The sequence below is a fragment of the Acartia tonsa genome, chromosome 2, assembly GCF_053477335.1.
Source record: "Acartia tonsa isolate MP-2025a chromosome 2, ASM5347733v1, whole genome shotgun sequence".
NCBI classification, from domain to species: domain Eukaryota; kingdom Metazoa; phylum Arthropoda; class Copepoda; order Calanoida; family Acartiidae; genus Acartia; species Acartia tonsa.
This window is the reverse complement of record NC_137261.1, coordinates 13363153-13375244: the sequence shown is the minus strand read 5'-3', so window position 1 is coordinate 13375244 and position 12092 is coordinate 13363153. Positions and strand designations below refer to the sequence as shown.

Genomic DNA, 12092 nt, shown 5'->3' with positions numbered 1-12092 from the left:
TCTGCTTTGATATTTATTTAACAAAATAATATAAATAATATCACAAGAACTAATCACAATAATTTAGTTTCAAATAGAAAAAACAAGGTGCTACGAGTTGCCTAACCAAATGGAGAGGTCCCTTGAAACAAAAGGCATGTATCAATAGATAGACCATTTAAATAATAGTTTAGCATATTTTAAATCTTTGTTGATCCAAAATTTCTAGAGCCTTCTTTTCACTCTCGGTCAAAGATCTCTTTTCTTTGCTAACATCTAAACAATATTAAGTATTTGTAAATGTCGTCTTTAATTTTAAAAAGGCAGGAAACATAAAAAGCGGGAAATAAACTTAAATATGACAATATGATTCAAAGGAATATTTAATTAAGTTGAGTCAATTTATTAGCCATTGCAATTTAATTCAGGGAGTAAGGGAGGGGACAATGGATCGAATATTCAATTTTTAAGGAGTCTCAGACTTTGGGGACTGGCTTAAAGGGAATGTGCACGAATACAGCAGATTCTTACTGATTTTGGGGACTTGCGCATCAATGCCCCGCTAACTTGCTGAGCTAGTTTTGAATATGCAGACAGAAAAGTTTGTTATTTATCGCTGGTTTTAACAAATATTTTTTCCCAAGAAAATGTCTTTTCATGTATAGAAACTCTACTGTGATATTTATGTATTAAATAATCTAAGAACCGCTTGAATTTAGGGGTCAATTATAAATATATCAGAAGGGTTGAGGTAGTTCTAAACAAGATTTTTCTAGTGATTAATTACAGAATGTTTACTACATTGTGATGTGTTGATAATTTAATTTTCAAGTAAATGATTTTTAAAAGCGAAGCTTTTCTATAATTAGGGTCAGTCCGTCCGTACGTCCGTCCGTACGTCCGTCCGTCCGTACGTCCGTCCGAGATAGTTAGCTTTTATTCGTTAATTTAAGCATGTTAGAATTGTCCTATCGATTTCAAACTTTGCATGGTGATTTCTGTAGTAGTTAGGTACGATTTAGAAAGTGTAGCAACTCTAAAATCATTACCCAAATGTCCGTACGTCCATTTTAAACATGTTGATTTTTTTACTTTTTTAAATAGCTTTTATTCGTTAATTTAAGCATGTTAGAATTGTCCTATCGATTTCAAATTTTGCATGGTAATTCCTGTAATAGTTAGGTACGATTTAGAAAGCGTAGCAACTCTATAATCATTACCAGAATGTCCGTGCGTCCATTTTAAACATGTTGATTTTTCTACTTTTTTAACAACGAATTTTTATATGATCTAATTATCCGTTTGATCTGATATTTGGTATATTGATTCCTGGGACAACAAAGAATATTTTAAGCGAAGCAACTCTATAATCAAGCCCTAAAGATGTAAGTGTGTCCATAAACATTATCCTGTATCAAGCAGTTTTTCAACAAATTTACTTACAATTTTGCTTCGAATCTTATACTTTTATATTCTGATTATTCAGTTCAGACACTATACAAGTATTAATGTCCGTTTGTCCTACCGTTTCAGTGCTTCGCTTTTATGGATGTTGTCATCCTTGTTTTCTTAGAACTAATTTTGTTCTAAATTAGGTTACCATGATCCCTTTCCATTTTTGGTAAAAATTTCTTGATAAATCTGGTTTTTATTGCTTTTCAGCGAACCCTCTTAAATTGAATTAATTGCCCATTGTCCCCTCCCTTACTCCCTGAATTTAATTAGCCTATTTGTTTCATAAGGAATAAGGATCATATAATTGAAAACACAGAGGCTTAAGATTTGATTGGTTGGACCGAGACTCAAGCCCATAAATTCTGAAGCAACTTTCAAATGCGATTACACTTTTAAACTAAATCATGCTATGTTACCTAAAAGTTCCATATTGGCTGCCGATATTGGTCCAATGCTTGTTACTGATAAGGCCTACAATAAAAAACCATAAAATAAAACATCTACAGACCCTTATTTTTTAAAAAGGTCACCAGCTACTCCCTCTCACTAATTTTTAGAAAATACTGTTATGCCAGTTTTATGTTAAGTTCAGTAAGTGTCTAAAGGGATCCCAAAAAGTTATAAGAAAACCCTAACTAATATTTTTAATTCTACGCGAAAATCCACCTTGCCTTCAAATATTAAAACTTAAAAATTAAGCTCTATAATATATGCAAATGCATCTTTTAAAGATGTATTTGTCCCAAATAAATATAATATAATCATCTAAAGAGCACAAAAGTTTAACACTTTAAATGCTCTTCATGTAAATATCTCATTAACTTTTACTAACCTTTGATCTTGTATAGAGTGCTTTTCTTATATTGGAAAGAGCTCGCTTCACTTTCTTGACATTCTAGAAATTTAAAAAAAAAATTATCATTATACTTATATACAATATATAAATTTGGCATTCTAAAGAAGATTCGCTAAATTCCTTTAATTTTATGAAAGATACCGATTAAATTCATAAATTGAAACAATATCCCAAAAAAGTTGCCCTATACAGTAAAAATTTATACTTGTGTAAATTAAATCCTTATATCAAAGTAACAGTATTTGTGTATGTGTCGGTACGGAAATATCTCTCTGGCCGCTGAACCAATATGGTTCTCCTTTTCAATGGAACTGAGAGGTTTATGAATATTTTGGGGGAGGGTGCAGAATCAGATAAATTACTAACCTTTGAATGGATATCTTTAAACTCATTTCCGTTCATAAAATTGTCATAAACTGGGCACACAGCCAAATGTTCTGTTGTTTCTTTGGTTCTAATAAACAATAAAAAGAATTATTTTATGCTGTATTGCGTCGAAAAAAGGGTTTTAGGCAACCTATATTATATTAGTTTTATGGAAAATTGTCTGCAGAAGAGTAAAAGAAGGACATGCTCAACCTTACCCATCCTTAGCAACAGCCACACTCTGAAAGCTGCAGCAGCCGTGGCATCGCAGCCAAAAGCATCAAGTTTTTCAATACCTAGTAAATTAATTTACCTGCAAAAATGGCATCTAGTGTCGTGGTGGTAGGCCTGACCAAAATTATTCTTTACATCAATCTTGTTGATAGATATAAGGTTGAATAATCTCATTTCAGATTCTGTTAACCCGTTTTCTTCCATTTTCTCTAGATTTTCTTGTTCAGAAGCTTCCCCTGAGTTTAGACCCAGTATTTTATCCACCTCGCTCAAATAATTCTCATGTGGTGCCATCTTATGGGGAATTTTGGTATCACAGATATCGTTATTTAAGGTGGAGGGAAAATTTCTATCATCAACTTGTTTTTGAGCAGAGATTTCATCTATAGTTGAACATTAGAATAGTTAATATTTTCTTTTTAAATGTAGTACAGCATGAAACAATAGATGTAGAATATACGTGGATAATGATATATTGACAGGAAAAATTTGACGTCAAATTAGCTTGCTAATATGGACCTGATTTGTCAGTTTTTTCATCAAGTAGGAGGGGAGGGGATAGGGTAAAGGGGTTGTATGGGTGTGGGGGTTCATTATTCTAGCCAGCTGGGTGTATCTATTTATTAGGTAACATGAAAATCTGGTGCAACATCCAAGTAATAAAAATCGATTAGAATTGTAAACATTTTCATTCCAAATGTAGCACAGTGATAAAATGCAAATATCAACAGTTTAATCGGCTGGCATTGTCAATAAAACGTGGAATGTGATATTAATTTTCGTTCAGTGCATCATATCAAAGGGGAGGGGGGGGGGGGGGGGCGAAAGTGACACTTTTTGAAACCAAAACTAAAAGTCAAAGGAACTCAATTAAAAAAAAGAGTTACAGGTCTGACATTTTGCATGGCAGTTACTTTAAAGGGGTACAATATGGAACTGTGAAGAAACGGCGGTGCAACCGCCGAAAACCGCCGAGAAAAGGCAAAAAAAAATTCGGCGGGAAACGGCGGTTTTCGGCGGTTGCGCCGCCGTTTCTTCACAGTTCCATATTGTACCCCTATAAAGCAACTGCCATGCAAAATCTCAGACCTGTAACTCTTTTTTTAGTTGAGTTCCTTTGTTGACTTTTAGTTTTGGTTTCAAAAAGTGTCACTTTCGCCCCCCCCCCCCCTTTTATGTAAATAGAATTTGCTTTTTTACCAAGGAATTTACGGTCAAATGGACAATCACAGGGTGGCCACAGACTTTTTTTCAAAATAGCATAAAATAGTATGCAAAAAAAAGTAAATAGTATGCAATAGTATGTAAAATTTTTAAAAATAGTATGCAAATTTTTTAAAAATAGTATGAAATAGTATGCATTTTAAACAAAATAGTATGAAATAGCAAGCATTTAAAACACTATAGGGCCTTAAAATGTTGGTTAGCTATCAGTAATTTGAAATGTCCGTCTGTCCGTATGTCTTAGTTTGGGGGAAACGTGATTTTCTCGGCTCCTATAAAAGATAAAGGGCTGAAATTTTTAGACAACATTCCCATTAAGGAGCACAATTAACTATAAAACATCAATGGTGGTAGGACCGCTTTTTAGCAGGTTTTAGGCTATTTTTGTATTTTTCACATTTTTCTCCATAATTTTGGTGTTTATGGTCCGATTTCCAAAAATTTTTCAGTTATAGTATCAAAATTAAATTTCCTGTCGTTTCAAGAAAACAACTATGACGGTCAGACTGCCTTTAAGCAGGTTTTAGGCTATTTTTGTATTTTTCACATTTTTCTCCATACCTTTGGTGTTTATGGCCCGATTTCCGAAGTTTTCAGTTATATATATCAAAATTAAATTTCCTGTCGTTTCAAGAAAACATCAATAGCGGTCAGACTGCCTTTTTGCAGGTTTTTGGCTATTTTTATATTTTTCACATTTTTCCTCCTATCTTTGGTGTTTATGGTCCGTTTTTAAAAATTTTTGTAGTTAAATATATCAAAATTAAATTTCCTGTTGGTTTAAGCATCCAGTGTGTAATTTACTTTGACCGTCAGTCTGTTAGTCATAGTACTGAAATATAAATATTAAGAAATTAAAAACAAATGTTGAAAAGGTTTCGTGATTTTTTCCTAATATACATGCTTTAAACAACTAATATCTAAATTCATATTTATTTGTTTGTACTTCGCTACTTATGGATGTTGTCATCCTTGTTGTTCATATATAGGACAATCCGGTCCAAAAGTATGTAGCGCAGCGAGAACACTAAATACTGAAATAAAACTGATATACTAGATATGGCATATTTATTTAAAGTAGATCGACACATTCCAATAGTATACAATTGATTCTAAATTCTTAAAACCAGCCTATCTATGATTAGAAAGTACGTAGCATATTTAACATTTTTCATATAGACAGTAGCTGCGCTATTTCAAGTTGTGTATGTTCAATTTATACTTTTTACGTCAATATATTGTCGCGACAGGTTATGTTCAGTGTCAGTATATTGTTTACCTTTACTACAGCTGGGAGTTTTTTTAAGTGCTGCTTTTCTATAAATAGGTTCTCATTTATGTTCGTCCGTACGTAACGGATAGCTCTTGACGATAATTTAGGTATGTTAAAGTTGTCCTATTGTTTTCAAACTGCATTATATGATGTCCGAAACCGTTAGATACTTTATAATTATTGTCAGTATGATTTAATTATGATTCAAAGGAAGATTAGCCACATTTTTATGAACGATTATTTTTAGTTTAATTTTTATCCTATAATATAAGTAGTAGGTAAGTTTGTTTTTCTAAAGCCAAAAGTATGTTGGTCCTAATCGGTTATACTTTTCAGCTAAGCTCATAAAAAACTTGGTTGGTAATAAGCTATTTTCCTGAGGCGAGGGGCGAAGCAACAAGTGTTATGTAATTGATAAATCAACCCTATCATCTAATTGCAAAAGGGGGGGGGGGAGAAATGTAGTGACTCGTCACACGTGACACGACATACCAGCAATTTCATTTTGGGTGCTACTCCCTTAGATTTAGAGATAATTGGGTGAAATTTTTTTGGTTGTGTCCCTAATTACCCCAAGTTTTGGTATCTTTCAAAAAAAATCTTTACATTGAATGTAGAAATACCAATAACTTTCAATAAAGGTACAACAATCTGAACTGAAAGACTACTTTCTTCTGGAAACATTTCTAAATAAAAATTGAAAACAAAGTAGCGATTTTGCCGTATTTTCACAGTAGCATTTGATAGGTTATTTTAGGTTAGTTAAGTGTTAATGATTGCCCCGCAGGGTTAGAGCCCCCCGCAGGGACTAGAAATAGGAGAAAAGATACTGTGAAAATGCGATGAAACCTGCTACTTGGCTTTCTTTTCATGATCAAAAAAATCAGTTTGTTTTAGTTACCTAAAAATTGAAGATTTATCTGAAATCCAAAGAAATAGTGGAAATAGCATATTTTTTTGGAATAGTTTGCATAGTATGCAAAAATAGTGGAATTAGTGGAAATAGTATGTTTGTGGCCAGCCTGCTGAATCAAAATACCATAAACTTCATTTAATATTTTTCTATTCAATGTGCCTGATTTGTTTGAGTTATCAAAACCAGCTGGTTTCTGATTATCACAATTCTCCCATTTTGTTATTATATCACAACTTTCAGCTTTTTCTTTGACAGTAAGATCTTCATTCGGATTTAAATTCTCCGTAATGTCTTCTTGTTCTTGTAACACCAATACTTCGTCTTCTACTTTAATTTCTACGGTTGCTGATTCTAATGTTGCGTCGTCAGCAGAATTATGTTTTGTTTCTTTGCTATCCTTGTTTTCCGTTGGTTGTGAATTTACTTTTTTCAATAAATCTGAATCACATTTATCAGTTACTTTTTCATCACATTTTGTTGTATTACTTAAATCTCCTGATTTTGGACTGGTAATTTCAGCAGATTTTTCGACGACAGCCAATTTCTTGTCAGCTGAAGTGTCTTTGTTTTTATTAGGCACAGTGGCAATGTCAGAAAATAGAATATCATCTAGCTTTTTCAGGTACGCTTGTCTGTAGCATTTTTAAACATTAGTAAAACTTTATTATACTGTTTAGATGAAAAAAATTAAGTACTTTATTTTTGTTCTTAGAATAGAAACTTAATATTAAACTATGGAAATTATTTAAATAATAGAAATAATTATATTTAATGAAAAGCAATTTGTTGCTTAAAAACATAAAAAAGCATCTATCCTACTTAGAGACGAAGTAAACTCCATTTTTAAACATTAGCTAGTTTATGGAGTTTTGCCTTCCAAAAATTCTTTATAAAATAGTTGAACGTTTTGCTAAAATCAAAAGTACACAAATGACGTCTTTATATTCAGGTAACCAGGGTTCGGCAGCCGCGTGTAAACCACAGGGAAATCGACCTAATAAAAATTTAAAATTGAGCTTGAATCTTGACATAACCAATTATGGCAATCCTAATTATCAAAAATATTTTCAAAGCATATAAACGGGTTTAAATTTGAGGCTTAGTTGACGTGCTTCTGCCGAGCTTTTGAAGTAACATATAACTTTAAGAGCATCTTTATTAAGTGTTTAAGTTCCTAGTTTGTTGATTAATTTGTTGATCAGAACTATTATCAGATTCTGTGCTGGAGTCACTGTCTGTCTCTGTTTCATCTTAAATTTACGCACAGAAATTTACATTTCGAGAGAAAATAGAGCTAGGGGTATATTAAAAGAATAAATAAATTTTAAATATTTAAATATATAAGATACATACAAACAAAAAGCAGACAACACACGTGAGTAACATCCAACATACAACCAATCCATTGATAGCACGAAGTCCTAACTGTGCATGGTAATGAGCTGCGAACGTTTCTGAGCCAATACATTCCCCCTACTGTCACTAGTGTCCCATGCCAGACATTGCAGCAGTTTGTACCTTTTTTAACGTCTCTAGTATGCCGCGGCATGGACCAGACTCGAACCCGAAAGCGTCGGGCAGGCACGCCATCCTTTACGCTAATCCTGGGAGTTAAAGTAATGGACATGGTTAGAGAATGAGTATTTCTGTGCCTGAATCAGAGTTGCTCTGTGATTCACTTTCAGAAGAAGATTCTTTACTCTTTCTATTTGTTCTCTTTACACTAGACATAATTTATTTCAGAACAGATATTGATAAATTTAATTATGTTTGTATTATATCAAGATTGGGGTAAAGTTAGAGAACCACAAAGTAAAAAATAGCCTAGTGCCTGCTAGCGAGCCATGACTTTAAAAAGATGTAAGTTGATCTAGCTGTTACGGAGATCCTAATAGACAAACAGACAGTCAAATTGAAAAACTAACCCTTTTTTATTTGTATTATAGTATTTACCAATCATTTTAGATTCATGTGTTCTTTCTTAGGTTGTTAAATTAAAGTTATTTTATATTTGGGGTTGACATAGCGCCTATCTTAATTTCAACTCCAAACAGTCCAAAACCTGCCATAGACAAAACTGAATCTTTTTTTGGTTGTAGTAAAGCTTACTTGCAGGTCCTGCAGTTTTAGAGATCTCAAGGAACTGACAAGCATTAAACATCTTTTATATAATTAAATATAAATCTGTTCTAAAATATTATTCCTGTGTTTTTCAGAATCCGAGTAGTAACGTTTCTTGGTACTATTACTCTGTGGAGAACTTTTACTCTTGTGACTACTCTTTGAATTCTTCCTCTTTGATGAGTATTTATGTTTTTCTATGTCCGAATTTTCTGAACTACATTCTGATTCGGAGATTGACTTTTTCTTCTTTCTATAAAAAGAGGCCGATCAAATAAGGAAGGTAAAGGCAGAAACAACACGGTAAAAATTACGTTTTTTTTGATAAAATCTGCATACCATCTTTAAAATTAACAAAAAAGTACAAAACAGTTCTTGTTGATATCCTGTATTATAAAATAATAAGTTTTTGTCTAAAGTCTAAGATCTCGGAAAAAACTGATACGAATTGGTTTGTACTTTTCATGGAATCTTCATATTTCTGACCTCCCTTAGAGACTAGGGGCGATCAACTAGTTTATATAAAAATTACCTTTTACTCCGACTACTTTTTTTCTCCACGACTTTTCTCTTGTTAGATTTTGAAGATTTTGTGCTTGATTTCGTTTTTCTCACTTTTCTTCTTAGCTCCGCTACTTTTCTTTCTTTTGTTCTCATTTCCTATATAGGGAAGGGTGATATACATAATTTTCTGTATGGCTAGTATTAGAACCAGTTCTCAGCGTTAGTGAAAAATCATGTATATTGTATATAATCGTTTTAAAGACAATTTTCCACTAATATCAAAATAAAGATCACAAAATTATAACCCATATTGATAGACAGGGCCTTCGGCTGGTTTAAATCTTATCATTTTTTCATTTTAATATCCGCAGAAAGCTGTCAATAATAAGAAGCGATAAATTACTATTTCCGTAATACTTATAATATTTATAAACAGCTGATTGGTATGGTTAAAAAAAATATGGAAGAGATGTGTTTCATATCTACCAATCTTGTCGTAATTAAAGAATATATGTAACGCTTTTAAAATTGTTCCTATTCGCAATCTCTGAGCAATTATTTCAAACACCAAATTTAATTGTTTCAAATGGACGTACTTTTGAACTTTTGTTGACGAATTAATAGTAGAACCAAATTTTAAGTTGTTCTTACCCAGGGATTGAGAGAACATTTGGATTCTTTTTTACAATAGTCATTAAATTTTGATTGTTGTTTCATTAAGTTGAGTGTCAAAACGTATCATCATTGGAGATGTACATCAATTTATCGGCCATTGTCTTATCTCTTTAGATCCCTGATTCTTACCTGTAGTAGTTTGTACATGATATCAGAATGTTGTATCCCCTCATCATCACTATATACAAGATCATACTGTTTGGATACCTACAATAATGGGTCATCTTAAAAATCTGAAGATAGGCCTACTACATAGATTTTTAAAAGGGCATTGGTTTATTTATAAAATTCGGAAAGTAATAAATATTAAACAATAGAACAGGACAGACACAGGGATAAGGTATATCCAACAAAATCGCAGCTTAAAGTTTGATAACCAAGAGTATAAAAAATAGGAAAACGGAACAATATCCCACCTACCCCCGACCTAATTTTATTTATTTTTGAATTCTATATTATAACATTTTTACCTAAGAATAAATCATTCAGTACCTAAATACAAAAGGAGGACAAAAAAAGATTATTCACCTTCCCATTATCCCAAGTTCCATAGCTTGTAAATTCCAGTCTTTCCTTTGCTTTCATATCAGCTATCAGTTTCTTCTCATTGATTATTACAGCAGGCTCTTCATTATTGTCAAAGTTGTCTCTAGCCTTTCCATACCTGGAATTTTAATAAGAAATTTAGAACTGACATCATACTGGTTAGGGGTGGAATAGAAGTTGTATTCTGGCTGTCCGTCTATCTGAAGCTTGGGATCTCGGAAACCGCTGAACCGATTGGGCGCTACTCTTTATTTAAACTTTATATGATTGTTGATAAACCCGAATCGGAAATTTGATATATAAAATATAAATTGACAGATACCCCGACAGTTCAGCCCGTGAGGTCTATCCGCACCTGAAGCCGCCAAGAGAGATCACAATAGTTCAAACCAATCAACAATTTATTTATGTTCACTAGTAAATAGAAACATGAATAGTTACCTTTATAATTTAAACCTTTAATAATATACCATCTGTAATATTAATATTAACTATGAATGTCTGTCTATGTGATTATCTCATAACAGGATTGAAGAGTTATTGAATAAAAGTTGAATTATTATTATTATGATAGATAAATATGTAAAGGGTATATAGATAAAAAAAAGAATATACTTAGAACAAACTTAGTGTGTAGATAGACCGAATCAGACATTAAAAATATAGACACATAGATAGATAAATAAAGGATAAATTGCCAGAAAGATAAGATACCAGGGGCAAACTTTTTTGTATGTTGATATCCCCGAATCGGACATTAGATTTATAAAAAGACAGATAAATAAAGTATAAAAGATTGATACCTGGGGCAAACTTTGTCTGTATGTTGATGTCCCCATATCTGACATTTCATACACTTCGTGAACTGAACCTAAGATGAAATAAAATAACAGTAAAATGTAATACCTAGGGTAAAGCGGGGCGAACTCGGTGTTTTTTTCGGTTTTTTGAACCTGCAAATCGTAAAAATTATTTTTTTTAAATGGGACCAAGACCAGTAGAAAGATCTCGGAAAAGTCGATCAGGTCCTAAAAGGACGTAAACCTAGGACTTTGGGAAGTTTGTCAAAATTGATCTCTAAAACGGCACCGACTTCGCCCCGCCTTGAGGCGAAGTCGGTAGGGCATTTTCAAGCTTCGAAAAATCGATGACGTATTGATTTTATTACAGCATGCCCAAAAGGTAAAAGTTGCTAAATGTAATAAAGAGTATGCACAAAAAATTTTATTAAGATAGGTAAATTTTTTCTACCCAAAAAAATAATTTTTCCGAAGTACGCGAAATTTGACTTTTTTTTCGAAATTTTTTGATAAAAACATAAAAATACTAGGGTAAGGGGGGGGAAGTTTCGGTAAGGGGCTATTCTCGGTAATTTCGACCTACCTTCATTAAATGACCTTTTTCTCCATGTTCCTTTCAAATGACAGAAAAAAACCATAAAAGCAAATTTGTTCCTTATTAAATTGCCTACAAAAAAGTATAAAATGAATTTTTTGTGAGATGAATATTAAGGGTACTTATTGGGTCTCAAAGTCGGACGAAAAATTTTTTTTTTCCAAAAATTTTTTAGTAGGTGTGTAAAGATCGACCTACACAAAAATTGGTAAGACCTACAGCTGATCTGAAAAACTTTTTGAACTAGAAATTGCCCGCTTTTTCCAAATCCGTTGAGAGCTTTAAAATCGGGTTAATATTTTTTTCAAAAATGACCAAAGTTGGCGCCGGGGGAAAAATCGGTAATTTCAAAAGAAATTAAAATTCAACTTTTAAGGTCATGTTTTCATGTTTTCTTTTGTCAAATCTATTATTCCATATAGACTTTTTAAGAATTAGGCCTAAAAATGAATAGAACAGATAAAAAACAAACAAAAAATTAATTTTATTTTTTGAATCAAAATTTTGCGAGGAAAAAATTAAAATTTCTGGTCCTTTGAAAAAAAAAT

The 12092-nt window shown here is 32.4% G+C and overlaps 1 protein-coding gene across 1 annotated transcript in view; it reads right to left on the bottom strand.

Annotated features, from left to right (window-relative positions):
• LOC145305000 (uncharacterized) overlaps positions 1-12092 on the bottom strand; it is a 45849-nt gene continuing 33757 nt past the window's right edge. Inside the window, exons 7-19 of the mRNA XM_080146723.1 lie at positions 10953-11020; positions 10132-10267; positions 9733-9810; positions 8957-9084; positions 8509-8677; positions 7956-8028; positions 7480-7553; positions 6463-6937; positions 2970-3273; positions 2657-2744; positions 2267-2329; positions 1851-1905; positions 1-255 (exon numbers count right to left, since the gene is read on the bottom strand). Coding sequence (XP_080002849.1) covers positions 170-255; positions 1851-1905; positions 2267-2329; positions 2657-2744; positions 2970-3273; positions 6463-6937; positions 7480-7553; positions 7956-8028; positions 8509-8677; positions 8957-9084; positions 9733-9810; positions 10132-10267; positions 10953-11020 — 1797 coding nt within the window. The 3' untranslated portion in view covers positions 1-169. The remainder of the gene's footprint in view (positions 256-1850; positions 1906-2266; positions 2330-2656; positions 2745-2969; positions 3274-6462; positions 6938-7479; positions 7554-7955; positions 8029-8508; positions 8678-8956; positions 9085-9732; positions 9811-10131; positions 10268-10952; positions 11021-12092) is intronic.